The 18,149-nt window shown below is 51.9% G+C and overlaps 4 protein-coding genes across 4 annotated transcripts; 3 read left to right on the plus strand and 1 right to left on the minus strand.

Annotated features, from left to right (window-relative positions):
- Positions 1 to 739: 739 nt before the first annotated feature.
- N7482_007376 (recombinase RAD51) lies at positions 740 to 3,903 on the plus strand (the record flags this gene model as incomplete). Its single annotated transcript, XM_056689501.1, has 7 exons — positions 740 to 823; positions 910 to 1,642; positions 1,704 to 1,865; positions 2,602 to 2,705; positions 2,774 to 2,853; positions 2,951 to 3,018; positions 3,092 to 3,903. Coding segments are annotated over 7 exons (2,043 nt in total), but the record flags the coding sequence as incomplete, so codon positions are not given.
- Positions 3,904 to 4,309: 406 nt separating this feature from the next.
- N7482_007377 (nucleoporin Nup120/160) lies at positions 4,310 to 8,413 on the plus strand (the record flags this gene model as incomplete). The annotated part of the gene is made up of 3 exons (XM_056689502.1): positions 4,310 to 4,952; positions 5,016 to 7,163; positions 7,227 to 8,413. 3 exons carry the CDS (start codon positions 4,310 to 4,312, stop codon positions 8,411 to 8,413), a joined length of 3,978 nt encoding a protein of 1,325 aa, XP_056541931.1.
- Positions 8,414 to 9,576: 1,163 nt separating this feature from the next.
- On the minus strand, positions 9,577 to 14,631 carry abcB (uncharacterized protein; the record flags this gene model as incomplete). The annotated part of the gene is made up of 6 exons (XM_056689503.1): positions 9,577 to 9,814; positions 10,119 to 10,493; positions 10,552 to 10,632; positions 10,684 to 13,415; positions 13,469 to 14,290; positions 14,404 to 14,631. The coding sequence occupies 6 exons, from the start codon at positions 14,629 to 14,631 to the stop codon at positions 9,577 to 9,579; spliced, it is 4,476 nt and encodes a 1,491-aa protein (XP_056541932.1).
- Positions 14,632 to 16,064: 1,433 nt separating this feature from the next.
- On the plus strand, positions 16,065 to 16,424 carry N7482_007379 (uncharacterized protein; the record flags this gene model as incomplete). Its single annotated transcript, XM_056689504.1, has 1 exon — positions 16,065 to 16,424. One exon carries the CDS (start codon positions 16,065 to 16,067, stop codon positions 16,422 to 16,424), a length of 360 nt encoding a protein of 119 aa, XP_056541933.1.
- Positions 16,425 to 18,149: the final 1,725 nt, after the last annotated feature.

The raw sequence follows: 18,149 nt of genomic DNA on the forward strand, positions 1-18,149 counted from the left end.
CATATATTACATAATAAGTCAGTATTTAGTTATATGAAGCAGGCTCTGTTAGGGTCATCTGCGACCGGTGAGATGGATGGTAAGTTCAGACCATATCGATGGGATGCTGTTTTGGTCGACAGATAAAACAAGAACATCTATCTAGGAACTGAGCGCCTTACATCAACCAACACCAAGTGGTCGAGCGGTAACTCGGTCATCACATCTTCCTTGGTCTAGTGGTCATGATTTCCGCTTGTCATTAACTCTGATAAGCGCGGGAGACCGGGGTTCGATTCCCCGAGGGAGAGATCTTTTTTTGCATTTCGATCCTCTTCTTCCTACATTACATACTACTAGAAAGGTTTGAGCTCCTTTTGTTGTGCGGACTTTCTTGATACCTCCACATGCATCGAGATTGTCGATGGGATGGATGGCACTCCGTGCAACCAAATAGCAACCTTGATTGACGATGGGTGAGCCTCTCTGGGCAATAGCAACCAACTCAATCATAGAACACCGTGCTGGAAAGACTTGATATCTATAATAGGCAATGAACGCGATTGACCAATTATCACTTCCTCGACTCGTCCAAATTCGGTAGGTAGCTCTTGCCCCCACTCAACCAACTCAAGTGGCTCTCACAGTATAACCATGAAAACACCGCCTGCACCCCCTCTTAGGGTAACAACTGCCAATCTCCCTCCCTGTATTATCTCTCACACTTTCTTCAGTACGCACCCCGACCTGACCTCACCAGTACAAGCTGTGCCCGTGCTGGACAGCGCCCGAAGCTGCCATGGCATTCTGGGTTGACTGGGCGCTGTGGGAGAAGTTGAGTTTTGTACGATCTTGCCTCGCCTATTTAAATCTGTTTGACATGCTGACCACTAACCTTGCAGGTGCTGGTGCTCTTGATCGTGCGACGAGACATGCCACAACGCAGAGGAGAAAGGAGAGCTGACGATAATACAGGTCCTCGTTTTCATATACGCCTCTTGCGTTCTTGCATTCAACAGGTGGATGACACGCCGATACGCAGATGCGGAAGCTCGCCAGAAGGAGGAGGAAGCCGAGTTATACCCCATGCTAGCGAGTGATGATGTGCCATTTGGCGCCAGAGCCCTCGAACAAGGACTGCAAATCGAAGGCATCTGGGTCTCTAATCACAACACTCCGCTTCCGAGCCCACACCAGCCCGGGACACCCACTGGAGATCGACCATCTAGCCCAGCCAGCCCAGCTCCGAGGCAGCTCCCAGTGCACCCTCCTACACCGGCCTCCTCGATGACCCTCGAGAGTTCGAGGAACACTCGGGCATCCCTGCCAGCATACATCCGACCGGGATTGAGCTCCGAGGTGGATATTGTCACAGCCAACAAGTACACATATGAACATTATGTCCCTGGTGGAATCTACTCGCCCGTAATGTCGTCCAAGACACCGAGCTCGCCCGGTACCTTCCACCGGCGTATCGAAGGCTTCGTCAGCGACAACAAGCGCGCCAATCTTCACTCCCGAATTTGGCGTGCAAGTCAAGCGTTCGATACAAAGACCGCGAGGGCGGGTCCTCATAGCCCTGATGAGTTGGATTTAGGCCCAGATGGAGATGAACCTGGTCTCCGACTGGCGGGCGAGCAGCAACAGACTTCACGGATTACCAGTAAGTATCTCTCATGGCCTCACTAGGACATTGGACCATTGAACCAACGCTGTGTTCGCAGGGGTTCTTCGCAAACGGTCTTCGGAGGAGTTCCGACGCAAGATGAGCGCCATCTTCAACGAGCGAATCCACATGAATATGCCCGCGGAAAGGCTTCAATTGAACCCGACGGTTCGAGATGGCCAGAGACGACACAAACGGATGTCGATACTCACCTCGGTCCGTTCGTGGGATCATTAAGTGGTAGAGGATGAGTGTTGCGATGCGCATGGGCGTTTTGAGTTGCTGGATTCTATTCATCATCCATGAATCAAGAATTGCTACCAGGGATGTTGAGCAAGGGATTTTCTTCCGATGATAGACTGTGAAATTGACTGAGGATCACAGCGGGGTAAAATGGAATGTCTATCCATCATTCTATCGAGGTCGGTAACATGGAAAGCTCGAGACTCGGTGGAAGCATGCAGTGAACGCTGTTCAAGCAGATTTGTATTCATTATATCGCTGCGGATGAGGATTGAGCGCGGATATGTCACTAAATATCCTGCGAACCCGAGTACCTGACCCTATGCTGTTGTTTGAACTGCTGTTTAAGCATCCTTATAATTGTTTGTGTTGTGTAGAGCAACAGGCACCAGTCCTGCTTAGCCCGTTGCTGCCTTGCCCGGTCAATCGCCGGCGGAACCACGTGACCGCGCGACGGCGTCGACGCGTCTGGCACGAAGGCAATTGTTGACTCGTTAGGAAGCCCGAGTTTTGCCGCCAACAGATTGAAATTGAAAGCAGAAGAGACCGGTGACTCATCACCTCAGAGCCTGCAGTTTCTCATCAGACTCATTTTAAGGAACCCTCGGTACTGCGTGGACCACCTTCTCCAGACTGGACGCGTGCATTCGTGTTTGCATTCGGAAAACACTGCCCCCGCCTTTGAACACTGCTTCCACGCTGCAATATTAAAGCTACCGAACCTGAAGATATGACAGCCGACATGGAACCCCAAGGGGAGTATGATGAGGGTGGTCTGCCTGGCCCTGGGGCCCCAACCCCGCTCTCTGCTCTAGAGGTGAGTAAGACCCCGAAATGACCCCGAAGCACAAATTTCATACACCGGGGACCTAATCTATATGACAGGGTATGGCGGGTTTGTCTGCCAGAGATATCAAGCTGTTTGTGGATGCCGGCTACCACACTGTCGAGAGAATTGCCTTTACGTACGTGCTGAACCCATCCCCGCTCTCTCAGCTACTACTACAGCTTTCACGGGTTAATTCTGTATTGAATCGAAATCAACTAACATAATGGGGGTAGACCAAAGCGCCAGCTGGAGCAGATCAAGGGCATCTCAGAGCAAAAGGCTAGCAAGATCTTGGCTGAGGGTGAGTCACCATCTGCAATGCATTGAAGCTCCCCATTCACGCACAAGGGCGCTGACATGTCTTCCCTGACTAGCTAACAAACTTGTCCCCCTGGGATTTACAACGGCGACTGAGATGCACGCCCGGAGAAGCGAGCTTATCTCAATCACAACTGGATCCAAACAACTTGACACCCTGCTCGGCGGTGGTATTGAAACGGGATCAATTACGGAGATTTTTGGAGAGTTCAGAACGGGAAAGAGTCAGATTTGCCATACTCTCGCAGTAACCTGTCAACTTCCTTTTGATATGGGTGGAGGCGAGGGCAAATGTCTTTATATCGACACGGAGGGAACCTTCCGACCGGTTCGACTCCTTGCAGTTGCCCAAAGGTTCGGGCTTGTTGGTGAAGAGGTTCTCGACAATGTGGCTTACGCTCGAGCTTACAACTCCGACCATCAGCTGCAGCTGCTTAATCAAGCATCTCAGATGATGTGTGAAACTCGATTCTCGCTCCTGATCGTGGACTCGGCGACCTCGCTATACCGTACAGACTTCAATGGTCGTGGTGAGCTTGCATCTCGGCAGACTCACTTGGCAAAGTTTTTGCGCACGCTGCAACATCTTGCAGATGAGTTTGGTATCGCTGTTGTCATCACCAACCAGGTTGTCGCCCAGGTCGACGGTGGCCCCAGTGCTATGTTCAACCCCGATCCAAAGAAACCTATTGGAGGCAATATCATAGCCCATGCCAGCACTACTCGGCTCAGCCTTAAGAAAGGCCGGGCTGAGACCCGTATTTGCAAAATTTATGACAGCCCTTGCCTGCCCGAAAGCGACTGCCTCTTTGCCATCAATGAAGATGGTATCGGGGACCCCAGTGAGAAAGACCTGGAGAAAGACTGAGCCGCCTCGTCTATTTTGTTATCTTTGACACGATTTTAGTGACCTCATGAGCCCGAACTGACCTGCTACTTCATCCAATAACCTGGCTGTGGCTACTGAGGTAGCGACCTCTTTCAGAAGACGATTGGTGAATGCTTTATTTTGTATGGTAGAATAATATTTTTCAGCGTCAATTGCACTGTATCATAGAATTTTGCCACTAAATCTTGTAGGCAATGCCGATGTGCTTGTAGTAATGATTAGGCGCTAGCTGGAAACTGCCACTCCCGCAGGGTGAAAGGTCGCGCCCGCGCCAAGACTTTGCTTTTTGAAGCTCCAGCTTCCGCCCTGCAACCTTTCCGTCTGCCACCAGCCATGGAACTCTGAGTCGGCCCTGATTTTCGTGCAGGCTCCGCAGTTATCCATCATGGCGAAAATTTACAAAGATACCAGGGTCGACCTCCGGCCATTCTCGCCGGCCACGGTCGCCAACATCCAGATTTCGGCTCACGAGAGCGCGTTCCGTCGGCCTCGCTTTTCAATCTCGTCTGCCCCCGACCAGCCCGAAATCCCGATCGCGAAAGATGAAGACGAATTTGCTAGACGATATCTTGCGACACAGGGTGCGGTCTACTTTCGCAAACACAGGACTTACCCGAGGACGTTCCTGTGGAGGGTCGTCAATGACAACAAGGTGCTGGAGATCCAATGCGCCGACTTGACGAAAAGTGGCACAGAGCACCTCGAGCACAACGTGACCCTGCGGCTGCATTTCCAAGAACAGATTCTTCCGTCAGGCGTGGCGTTAGCAGATGCAGAGGATCATGAGACCCTCAGCCTGTTTGTGATTACGGCGTCTAAACAGCTGCACACCCTATCGCTTCGCCCTGAATTCTTCCGCAGGATAGAGTCAATTGACGACAATGTGACCGAATGGTGCAAGGCTTGCGTCCCTGCGCCTTTATCCTTCTCGCACCCCCACCGACTTCACGCGAGCAGCCCACAAGAGCTGTTTATCTCTCTGGACAATGGCGCGCTCCTGCGACTGACTCGTAGAGCCGGTGACGATGGTAAGGCTATGAAGAGATCTCGTTGCAGGTTTGAATCCGAAACTGACTGGATAATTGGAATAGGTTCGCACTGGTCCCCTCTTACTTTCGACGAACGAACATGGGGCGCTTCGATTCGGGGCCTCGTCAAATGGAATGCACCCTCCTCGCTCAAGCATGATGGACGCAGTATCGACCTGAATGCCGCCAATGCCATCGCTACCACCTCCGACGAAACCTATGTTTTCGCTATCTGCTTGAACCACACCTTGAAGATCTGGAATCTTGCGACGAACAAGCTAGCGGCGACGAAGGATCTTCTGGGCCGCCCAATGGATCCCGATGCAGTGCCATATACCTTGAACCCTGCGGAAACTTCGTTCATCCGGGTGTTCAATGCAGAGAGGGCGATGGACGGGGGTCACCGCTTCTATGTTGTTACATACTCTCCATTCGAAGACGGACGCTTCAAATTCTGGGCTGTTAAGGGAGGTCTAACTTCTGACCTTGTTATTGAGGATCTCTTTGCGGATGCAGTTTTTCGACCCGTGGACCCAGACGTGACGGGCAATATGTTCTGGAGCATTGCCGACTTCCAGGTCAAGCCAGCGGAGGAAGGGAAGGGAATGGAGTTGTGGGTGCTCTGGAGAAACCACGGGCTTTATCAGCTTTACTCCATTCACTTTGATCTTCAGACTCTCGTGACGGACTGGTCTACAAATTGGGTTTCGACGACGTTTGAGACTCACCGACAGGAGCCATTGCCTGCATCAACACTCGAAGATGTCGTCGATCCGACTGAGAAGTGGCTTGCCTACCTTCTGCACCCGACTCGGTATCTGCCCGAAGTCCTTGAGACTGCTTTGGCGGTTTACCAGGAGGCCCTTAAGCCACTGTCTTCCGCCTCGTCTGGAGTGCTGAAGAAGGATGTCCCGTTGGCAGAAAGACTTTGCTCTACAATTGCTGCGACCGTCTCTCTGCGAAAATATACCGAGGATGAGATGGACTACGCACGATTTAGGAGGGACACAGATGCCAAGTGGCGCCAGTTCTGGCAAGTCGCCGACGATCTCAACAAGCGCAGATTCGAACCAGTTTCCCTTGCCTACGACTCATACTACGAAATTCCTTGGTTGCTTCTCTCAGATGCCTGCGCTGTGATCCGAGAGTGCAATACTTCCGAACTACTCCTACACAACTCCAGCGCTGAGCTCAGTGAAGAGGCTCCCAAGATCGTGGACCGCTGGAGGCACCGGAACCTGAACGCCGAGCTGGGTAATTTATTTGAACAAGCCTCCTCATTGGTGAAGGTTGCTGCCGATTTCAGAAAGAAGTTCTCTGCGGAACTTGACGGGGCGTGTCGGGCTGCGCTTGATGTTGAGATCTTCAACGAGCCCTCTTCATCCATCATCGATCGCATGGACAGTTTCCGAGAGCGCTGCGAGCTTGGGGATCGGATCTCCAACAAGACCTTTGAGAGTCTAGTTACGGCACTCAATGAGTATTTGGATGCTGAGAACCTATCTGGTGATGCCTTCTATGCCATTATCGACACAGTTCCTTCTGGGTTCAGTGGGAAGGACTCAGGGCTTCTCTCAACATATTTCGGTGCACGGATTGCTGTCAGTGGGGCGCTAGAGACAATTTTGCTCACTCGCCAGATCCTCTATGATTTGTTGATCCTAGTCACGTTTGTGGATGGCGAGATTGAACAGGGTGAACGCTCAAGCTTCGACGCGGCGGATCTGTTCTCCACTCTCATTGATTCCCTCCGAGAGTACGAAATGATGTACTGGCTCAGCTCAAATGTCCGGAAATGCCCTGATCGTGCCCCCAGCTCGGGTACAGAAGCGTCGACTCCGGTTCTTTCTTTGAAGGAGAACAAGTCTAATAAGAACAAGCATTGGCGGACGGCTACTATTCTGGAAGATCTTTTCGTCGCGGACATCAAGCCACGTCAAGCTGTTGGCATGCCGCAGAGTTATACTTTGACTCTGGGGATCCGGGATGTCCTGGCTTGGGTGACCAGACCGGGTGAAGTGGCGTATCCGAATGCGTTGGCCTACATTCAGTGCGACCTTATTGCTAAGAACAATATCGATCTCGCATGGGACTTCCTTCGTTTCCAAGCAAGCACTTCCTGGGCAACCTATGTCAAGGGTCGGCTGCATGTGGCGATGGCTGAATTTGATATTGCAGCCATTTACTTCCGCAAGGCAGCATATCTTCTGTGTAAGTTTGACTGGATTTTTGTTATTAAACGCGGGTGATTGGACATGCTAACAAAAATTGTAGCTTGTGGCAAACCCTTGGGTAACCTGCACGAAATGTCGTCGACTCTTCTGGATCTTGTTTCTGTGAACTGCTTTCACAATGGCATTCCGAAATATTACCAGCATATCCTCTCAGTTTTCGAGCAAGTGCGCTCATTCTCCCACGTCGCGGAATTTGCTAGCCTGTCGCTGCAGGCCCTCGATTCGGAAGCGTGGGCTGAGCAGGACCCTGATTACACGAGCATGAGAACCGATTTGCTCTCCCGGCTGTTCTACGCATCTCTCAAGACCTGCCAATTTGATCAGGCCTACTCCGCCCTGGCCCGGTACCAAGACCTTGCCTTGCAGAGGTCCGCACTCAGCTCCCTCGTCACCAGTGTTCTTGCTGTGTCCGGGCCTGGCACCGCCGGCATCAAGCAGATCCTCCGTTTCCCGACTGCACTTGTTCCCAACATTGCCTCTCATATCGATGAAGTACTTGTCTCCCTAGCCCGCAAGCAGGGTTCGTTTGCCTCATGGACCGATATCGACAATGATGAAGCCGATGCTTTACCCGACTACCACCGCGTCTTGCAGGCATACCGAATTGCCCGTAATGACTACCGCGGCGCCGCCGAGATTGCCTACCGGAACGTCCAACGTCTGCGCAAGGCCAGAGATGCCCCCTCATCCGCTCTGGCCCGCAAAGCCAAGAGGGAAGCCGAGGATGTCAGTATACCAGAGGATGACCTGGAGAGTAAGGAGATACGCCACGAGCTATTGTCGCTCATCAACCTGCTCGCCTCTGTCGACAAGGACGAGGCCTATATTCTTGTCGAGACTGGCCCATTCGCATCATCCGGCGTGGGCGCGTCAACTCCGCAGCAACGGGGTCGACAAGCTGATGATGACGGAAACGTCTCCATGGAAGATGCGGAGGTAAACTCCCCCACTCCCTTCGGAGCCCGACGCAGATCCTCCAGCGCAGTCTCATTCGCCGGTCGCAGAGGCAGCCGCTCCTCGATCAGTGGTGGACGTGGCAGCGTATCTTTCAAGACACCCGTTGAACCGCCCCAAGAGAGAGTCATCGTTACCCTCGACCACTTGCGACGGGAGTACCAGTCTGAACTCGACCGCGTCAGCCGTATCGAGCGCGGCGATTGGGAGTTTGGTCTTCTGGGTGATGAAAATGAGGACGTCGATAATGATGAAACGATGGTTCTGTCATAGCGCTGATGGTGATCATCTATGATTTGTGGCTGGGAGATTATTAACGTCTTTTCTCTTTCCCTTTTTGTGTGTATGTGGCGGCAAGTTGACATGGAGGAGTTTAGCATCATGCCCGAATTGTCTTTTCTTCTTTTCTACATAGGATAGCCTCATATTGTATGTGGATGCGGGGCAAAATGGGATCTGAATTTCTATCGTTGCTTGTTGCAGCAAGACTTGTTCTCCTTCATTTAGGTACTGCTTGTACACATTCCATGGATTGAAACCAATCGCAAATCTAGGCACCGGGCACCGATGGTGCTAACCCTACCTAATAACATTGATAGCAACGTATCACCTAAGCAAAACACTCTTAGTTTTGACATGGACTCAATCAGTTCCTACTCATGTGATCTTTCGTAGTAGGTGGTAGCTAGGGGGGAAGGGCGAAGTAGTCCGGTACCTGATACCCTAGGGTTCGTCCCGTATGGCTTCCTGCAAGATATATATTGCAATTACTGTGGGCTTCTGATCCAAAACTAAAATCGACAAATTACATGAGTGACATATTGAAAAGTATAAGAAATCCAACATGTATTATTCCCAATTAATAGCGAATTGAACGGAACATTCTCTTCATTCGTCAACATCAAGAGGGGAAGGCCCAAGTCATAGGTAAAAATTCTACATCTAACTGCTCAGATGAACTTGTCCTTTGAGAGGGAAACGAAGATGTTTCTAATTTGTAAGATTGGAGGAAAGAGAATATAATTTCATTGAGATTTTAAACTTCCTCGTAATTATCATTAAGAGTAAGAGGAGGTGATCACAAACAAGCCTATTATAGACAATCCACGCCATTCCATCTGCCACAAGCACAGCTCAAATCAAAAGTCAATAGGAGTCAACGAGAGTAAGAAGTAACCGGACTTTGCGACCGGAATGAATGAGAGTCAAGAAAACAATCAAGATCATAGAAACAGAAAAATGAAGACATATAGTAAACAACGCCTGGCTACCCAAATTTGTATGTAGACGTCGAGATGTACCGCAAAAAGTTAAAAAATTGATTAGCACGCCAAAGGAAACTCGCCCGCCGTCAATGGAGGTTAAGGTTCAATCTGTGCAGTGCAATAAAAAGGGTTACATAGAAAGAAATCCAGCAAAGAGGGAAAGTCGTGAATTTAATGCTCCGAGTTCTCGGTCGCCATCGAGCTCGCGTACAGTTGACTGAAATGCGACTTGGGCTCCGTGAGCAACGCGTATGGCTCCCCAGTCTCGACGATCCGGCCGGCGTCCAGCACCACGATGCGGTCAAAGTCGAGGATGGTGTCAAGCTTGTGCGCGACTGCGATGATGGTGTGGTTGCAGAACTTCTCGCGAAGGACGCGCTGCATGACCTCATCTGTTTTGGCGTCAATGCTGTTTTGGGTTCGGCTGATTAGCAAGCAGTTCGATCTCTTGTGGCGCGTCTCGAGGGCTGCAAGGGGCAGGGGGGAGGGGGGCGACGTGTGTTAGCTTCGTAGGAAGCGCCATTTGGTCGATCCGAGCGTGATGTGGCGCTCGGATCAAGCCGCATATGCAGGGGGTAGTTGAGAGATGTGAAAAGAAGGAAATCAAAACAGAAAAGGAAAGATAAAAAAAAAAAGGAGAGAAATCAAAGTGGAGCTAGCTAGATGCGAGGGAACCACGTCAGGGGGAGAGTCAATAAATGATATGTACTCACTTGCTGGTTGCCTCATCGAGGATGAGGATGTTGCCCTGGCGAAGGAGTGCTCGGGCGAGACAGAAGAGCTGTTTCTGCCCGTGCGACAAGTGGATCTCGTCCATGTCCGAGTCCAGGTCTCCCTTTTCGAGGATCACAGGGAGGAGCTGCACGCTCTTGAGCGCGTTGCGGATGTCTTGGTCGGTGCAGGAACCCGTCGGGTCGGCGTTGAGGCGCACACTGCCCTTGAACAGCAGTGAGTCTTGTGAGACCCCATTGATGCGTGAGCGAATCTCACGGCGCGGGAGGCTGGTGATGTCAACACCATCCACGGTGATGATGCCGGTAGTCAGTTCGATCATCCGGAAGATGCTCATGATCATCGAGGTTTTACCACTGTCATCGTATGAGATTAGGCTGGAATAGAACCATACTGGACAAAGTGGCTTCTTACCTTCCAGTTCGTCCGCAAATACCAACTTTCTCTCCTGCCGAGACGGATAGAGACACATCATTGAGAACCGGCTCCGAGGGTCTAGACTGATGATTAGCATTTCATCCAAAAATGCCACTGTAGTTTCCATACCTGTAAGCCGCGGAGACGGAGTGGAAAGACACCGCACCCTTCGAGGGCCAGCTGGGAGGAATATCGCCGTCCTCTCCGGGCTGATCCTCGGACTTGACGTCCTGGGTGAAATTTTTGACACGCATAACGGAGCCAATGTGGGTTTCCAGGTTGGTCCAGAAGGTCACCATGAGCTTGATGCTCTGGCTGAACTGTATAACGTTGAGGAGGGCAACACCCACAGCGCCTGCACCTAGGCTTGTTCCACGGAGGACAACGACCAGAACGATCAACAGGACGGCAATACCAGCGACAACCAGATCCAAGGATAGAGTCAACCAGCGCTGGATCGCGAACATGAAGTAGAACGGTCGCTGCGAGTAATCCAAGAGTTGGATATTCTTCATTTCCATGCCATGTTGCCAGCCAAAGGCTCGTAGCGTCACGAGTCCCTGAAGGCAGTCGGTAAAGTGTGAAAACAATGGAGCTTTGGCCTCAAGGTCCAAATAACGGAGCTGCCGAGAAGTGCGTAGGTACATCTTCTGAATGAGGAACAGAATTCCAAGCACAAAAGGGAATGAGATGGCAGCATATTTAGAGCTAACCCCGATCAGTGCTATCTGGGCAAGGCAGAGGAAAACTGTAGCGACGGTGTTGATAGCAGCAATGGGAAGCTCCATATCGATGAGTTGCAGGTCTTGGCTGAATCGGTTTAGGATACCGCCGCTATCGGTTGTTGAGAAGAACAGCATTGGAGCACTAAGAACCGTCTGCAGCAGCTTGCGGTGAAAGTTCTCGCCAGATTTTGGAACCATGGTGATAATCATTTGCCAGCAGCCCATGATCAGGGAGAGCATGGCGACGCCGCCAAGCATAACATAGATTCCAAGATAGTAACCAATATGCTGCCTGGGCTCAGCCGTGTCAGACGTAGCCCACCACTTCAACCATATGCTGGGGAACGAGATACAAAAGACAAAGACCGCCATGGAAACCATGAAGACAAGGGCAGGAAGCCACCCGATTGCGTTCATGTAGTAGGTGTAGATCGAGAGGTCGCCACCGGTGTCACGGTTCTCGGGTTCAGGAATGATCGCTTCTTTCGCCTCATCAACAGAATCGATAGTGCTGTAGCTTGGGGACGCGGAAAATCTCTTAGGCTTGTAGTCCCAGTCAGGGGCACCTAGACCAAAGCTAGACACGTATCCGCCAGTCTTGATCAGTGCGCCGAAGCTGCCTTGCTCAATGATCCGACCTGTTTTATCCAAAACCACAATGTGGTCGGAGTAAGGGACGCGCTTCACAGAGGACGAAGCGACGATGATAGAGGTACCAATTTCTCTCAGGAGGCCAAGGTTTCCGAAAAGACTGTGGAAAATGTGGCTCTCAGTGGTGGCATCAAGGCCGCTAAGCGCGTCATCGAGGATAATGGTCTTTCTCCGGGCATAGACAGCGCGAGCAAGAGCAATGCGTTGGCTCTGACCTCCACTGAGAGCAACACCTTTGCTTCCAATGATACTTCGGTCACCACGGGGGAACTGCCCAAGATCCTCTTCCAGAGCACAAGCCTGGAGAACGGACGCATACCACTTGGGATCGTAATCTGACATGGCGACGATACTGTCCTTGATGGTACCGTTCATGTGCCAAGGTGTTTGGTCACAGAATGCCACGCTTGTGGAGGTCAACTCAACCATTCCACTCCGGCAGGGGATCTCTCCAAGAAGCGCCTTCAGAAGAGTAGATTTGCCGCAGCCTGAGGGACCAATGAGCATAGTAAAGCTGCCACGAGGAACAGTGACGGTGATATCCTTCAAGACGGGCTCTTTCTCCGCATCCCATCCAAAGGTACCGTTTTGAATCATAGCAGCGTTGGCCGAGGTGAAAGCAGAACCGCGCTTGAAGGACTCGACAGACTCGGAGTGACTCGAAGACATGTCCAGATCACCAGATTTGGAGAGAAGCTTGGCCTCGCCAAGATCCTCAAGAGAAGGAATTCTAGGGGCATTGCGTCGCGGGTCGGAGTGATCTGGCTTGTCGAGGAATTCCTGGATACGAGCGAAAGACCCCACAGATCCAGCGAAAGACATCAATGCCATAACGAGGGTGAGCAGGGGATCCGAGAGGAGAGAAAAGAGCGACAATGAGGTGAAAACCCGAGACACATTCAATGTCGAATCGGAGATGGCGACGTACACACCGAACGTGAAGATGGGGGCGAAGATGCGAGTCAACCACGCAAAGCCCATGTTATACACCAAAAGGGTACGGAACTTCTTGGAGATGTTTAGTTCATCAATGCGCAATCCATGCACAATCGTCATGAATGAATTCTGCAGGCCGAGCATCTTGACTCCTTTGATGGCACCCAGCATGCCCGAAGTAGATGAGATCCGTCGCTCAATGGCTTCAAGCCACTTGGCTTGTCGAGATACTACAAAGGACATTCCGATGAGCGAGCCAACTAGAGCGACAAGGGCGACGCAAACCGGAACGACACATGAGATTCCCAGCTGCCGGTCTAGCAGATAGATGGCCAGACCGATCTCCGCAGAGTTGGCCCAGATCTCGTGCATGGTCTGCCAACCCTGAGTAATTCGTTCCACATCGGCACTCATCAGAGTGAGTGAGTTGGCCGGGTCGGCTTCGTTAAGAGTGAGACTGCTGGCTTTCTTGTAGAGCATCGTGACGAGGATGCCGCGGACCATGGTGATGCCACGGTACGTCATGTGCTGGTATTGACCCATGGCCACCTTTGAGACAGTTAGTGAATATGTTTAGTGACATCTCAGCTCGATATACTCACGGCTAAACCGGTATAGACCAAGATATAGGCACCAATTAAACCATAGCCGACATTGTTGGTGGCGCTGTTCACGGGCTCCTTGAAAAAGGACAGGGACCGAGTCAGAAGCAATGGCTGACAAAAGTTGAAAGCCACTACACATGCGCGAGCCGGAACGGCTGCTAGCAGTGGCGACTTGGCAGCCTTGAACGACTCGAATTGCAACGTATTTGGAGATTTCGATTTCACTGCAGAAGAGCTATTAGCCAGGCCCATGTAGAACCAACCATCAGGTGCCAATTTACCTCTGCTCCATCTCTCTTCAAACATAGCGAGGAGTCTCTCAGAGCTCAGTTCCTTATCCAGAACAAATAGGTCTTCTACAGACAGCACATTGCGGAAGCCATTCTTGAACAGGGGGTTCAACCACCAAAACAGCGAGCGGTTATAAAAGCCAGCGGTAGCTTCTGGTGGGTAACCCGCGAATTCCGTCTTCAGAATGGGGCGCTTCTCAACCGCTTCCAAGATCACAAGAAGCAACTTGACCCCCACCGCGACCGTAGTCACAATTGAAATCACATCATTAAATCCATCAATCGCCCGAAGCCATAGAGTTCTGGCCCGCACGATGTCGAAAAGCAGGCTGCAGAGCAGGTATGTGTTTAAAATGAACGAAGGTCGGACAGATCGCGTGTGCTCCGCATACGAAAGAGCACAGAGCAACAGGGCCCCAGCAGCGAGCACGGCATTAGTGGCAAGTGAAGCCATCGTGCTATCCGCGGCGGGCAAAGCCCATAGAGCGGTTTGGGCGATTCCAAGCGCGATGAAGAATGACCACGCGGCCTGCGGACACCAACTCGTTAGACATATAATAGTACTCGCAACTTGAAGACGTTGTACGACTTGCAGCCGTGTCGATCGTGTTCACCAGACTCAAAGAAAAGAACTTCACCTACCAGTTTAATCGGAAGCAACCATGATCCCACGACTTTGCGTCGTTTTAGCGAAAGCTGCCATATCCGTAACGGAACCAACAGTGAAATCAATGCAATGGGAAGGAGAGTGAGGATGGTCTCCTCAAACAAGAGCGAAAAGTCGAATCCCCCGCGACAAGAACCCGCATCCACGCGCAGCATGTTATCCAGTTCGTGGCACAAAGGCCCTGAAGAGCTTGTTGAGGCCATGACTATTCTCTCCACGCACCATCCACGCGCTCAAGAAGATGGAAGTCGGAGAGGGATCAGTCGGAAAAGGCGGCACGAGTGTCGGGTTGTTGGAGCAGAAAGATATGTTCAGGAGAGATCATGGGGTGAACTTGGGGGTCTTGGGGTCTAGATCGGATGCATCCAAAATGGTGGCACCGTAGGTACATAGGGTGCCGTGCCTGGAGAGTATGCATCCCTCTGTGCAGGAGGAGCTTGCGACTGCATCCAGGAGATGTACCTTCGCTCCTGAGCTCCTATGGGCCTGGCTTCTCTCCTGCCCTTGTCTGGGTCCCTGCAAGCGAGTGGGCTTTCCAGATGCCTTTTACAACTCTTACAATGTTATTACTGGCCACGCCCTATGGCCGCATCAGGGTCTAGTCGGTTCGTGGTCATCCGTGCCACCGATGGCCTGGTTTTTATTTTCTGACAATGTTTATGTGACTTGGTCCTGTATTTCCATTGGTTGTTTTGGGAGAAAAAATCATGGGCCCACTATCTTAGTGTGATATTCTGATGCTGAATGCCTCAAGTGCATAGAGTGGTGTAATTTAACGTTCCACTTTTTTAGTTTTTCATTTCTACCGTATGATTTTCGGGCAGCTTATTTTGGATTTCCCCCTTGGGGATGTGGGGGATGCAGCCCACTCAATAGAGCTTCTCCCCCTGGAGTCAAACAGGCGTCGCGACGCCCTCAAGCCGATCGACCGTCCGATCAACACGAGGGGAGAGGGCCGGGTCAATGTGTAGGAACAATTGGAAAGGAAGCGGGCCAATGGTGCGTCAGCAGAGACAGTGACAATTCCCCTTTCCTGCTCTCCCCCTCTCCCCTTTCTGGGCGTAAACCCCCGCAGCCCTTTCGCGACAGCTTGATCAAAACTACATGCGAGGGCGTGGCCCATCTGTATGATGACGGATCCCTGGGAAATTGACTCATGGGCGACCATCGCTGACGTGACCTTTTTGAAACTGCAGCTGTCGGGTGAACCTTCCTTGACCGGAATGAAGCTGAAGTCAGACAGAACGATGCCCAAGGCCATGGGTCTGGCCATCTGGCTGTATGACAACGGGTGACTCGGTGAGGATGAGACTGGAAGAGTCAAGGGCTCATCTGAGATATATCTCAGACTGCGCAACGACAGCATCAGCCCTCGGGTAACTCGCAGACACGTCTTGGATGCGTGGGGGTCCCAGTTGGAGGGAAGTCCGGAGGTAGTACTCATCGTAACTTATCGACGACCGAGGTGAATCAATTCTTGGATACAGTTCGTATGGTGGGTGCTCGCATTCTCGCTTCTCTTTACTTGATTCTGTTTTTTATGCTATGCATTTGTGCACGATCCCACGATACTCCCATCTTCCTCGCTTGTTCGGCTATTCCCCGTCTGTTTTTTCACTGGGCAACTCCCCCTACCATGCCCGGGATTTGCTTTGTTTGCGACTTGCAACTCGCGAGTGGCAGGTTTCTCGAGCACGTCACCATACTATTCTGGTATGGACGCCGATCCATCTGGCCCAATCATGATGGTTTGCTGCTCGGGTTCGGAGCAATTCCTACTTGCCCAACCGCCCCCGAGAAGCCCGTCGGATGGGAGTTCCACCTCATTCATTTCAATTGCAACTACCTTGGCTGCCACGGCGAGACCGCAGATTCCCTGCTGACGTTGTGGTTCCCCGTGGCACGCCAGCCCGTTGTGCATGTCCAGCACCGGTACCTACAGCAAATGCCCAGAGAAAAGCACCCTGGCCAAGCGAGGCGTATGCAGGCTAACTAGGATCAGCCGGTTCCGTTCGACGGACAGCAGGGCAGCATGGTTGATGGGGGGCAAGGGTGAAGTGGGTACCATATCATACATCTGTTTTACCCCAGAGGTTCCAAGAGACGAGACTCAGCAGACCCCGACGGCCATTCCAAATCCATACCCACGGCTCACGGCTCCCCCCAAACCAGCCCTAGGCCACCCGCCCGGAGATGGAATTACATAATCTTGGCTCCTGAATCCGAATCCATGGCCATCTAATGAACGCCATACTTAGATCGGGACACGAACCGAGCGATTGATAGACCGGAGATGACCTGTCAGGCTGGCGGCTTGGCCGATCTCCATAGTCTTTAGCCTTCCTGGCCTTGTGCAAATTGTGGGGCTACTTGTCGCTAGGGCGAATTGCATTGATGGGGCCCGTTGAGCGGGCACTAGACTCGCTAGTTGCGAGCCGGTCTAGTCGGCTGGCTGGGGTCGAAGACCGGTCGGACGCCCCAATCAGGCGCGATCGAGCGCCGAGGTTAACGCCGCAACGCAGTGGCGCTCCATTGTTTGCTCCGGACGATCATGGGGAACAAACAAAGCAAGAACAATGACCAGAAACAGCGCCAGATTTGCAAACCAGCCAAAAGCAATCAAAGCCACATGGACGGAGAAATTAGCGTCGTACAACATTTTTCCTACCGAACCATGCTTTGACCGCGTTCCCGGAATCTTACGTGAAGATGCAATCCGGGTATCTGGTGAGCGAGGGACGACCGGCGGGGAAAGAGGAACTCCTAGCGGGGATTCCCTGCTAGGAGGGGAAATGTGGGAGCTGCAGCCATCACGTTTTGACTTACTTGGCCTGCACATTCTTATAGCGTGATCCTCATTCGGTGTAGTCGACTCGGCTACACCGTATGTGTCATCCGCCCATCCATAGGGGCTGATCGATAATCTGATGTGTAGTTCTAGGAGGACCCAACAATCATCGGACAGGAGACAAGTCCTCGGTACAATCCACCCCCCCACCAGCTCCACTGCGTCGTGGGCTCCCGCCTGATAGGTCGATCCGTGCCGGAAGGGCCCCGTCGGATCGACCCGCGATCTCCCCTGTGTGTTTTCTTTTTCACCTTTTCCATTGTTTTAGTACTCCGTACAGCCCTTGCAGAAAGCCCCGAGGTAAAACTTGGCGCTAGCAGCCGAGACAATGGAGGTCCTCCTTCGTTTACGCCGGTTGCTAGCGCTACGAAACCGCCCCATCCGGCCAGCCGTGCTGGCCCCTGCCGCTCGAGTCCTCGAGTTCATTAAATGCTGCTTTGTAAGATTGAGACCTGACGGCCTCCCGCGATCGTGTTTCTCGTACTCTCTATACTTGGTAACATTCTTGGTGTGCGCTCCACTTCACTATTCCTTGGCATAATCACCAATGCCATGAATTGCCGGGCGTGCCGTTCCTCCGCTCGTCGCCTCTCGCTAACTGGTTACCTTGTCGAGTAATGTTCCGACGTGCGGCTACTAGTGCTGCTCCCACTTTCGCCCTTGTTGGCTCTGAGCATCGCAGCCGGTTTTGGGCTTATCCATCTGAACAGAAGGGAAGGACCATCCCGAGAAAAGGCCGTACAACTAAAAAAAAAAAGCGAAAAACAAGATCCAAATTATGAAATCCAAATGATGACGGGACTCACAGACCAAATCATCTTATCTGGGCGGCTGCAACTTCCCCCACCGACTATTCATCCGTTGGCAGTCTGC

This window comes from Penicillium canariense, assembly GCF_028826845.1.
Source record: "Penicillium canariense strain IBT 26290 chromosome Unknown utg000004l_segment0_segment0, whole genome shotgun sequence".
Taxonomy (NCBI): domain Eukaryota; kingdom Fungi; phylum Ascomycota; class Eurotiomycetes; order Eurotiales; family Aspergillaceae; genus Penicillium; species Penicillium canariense.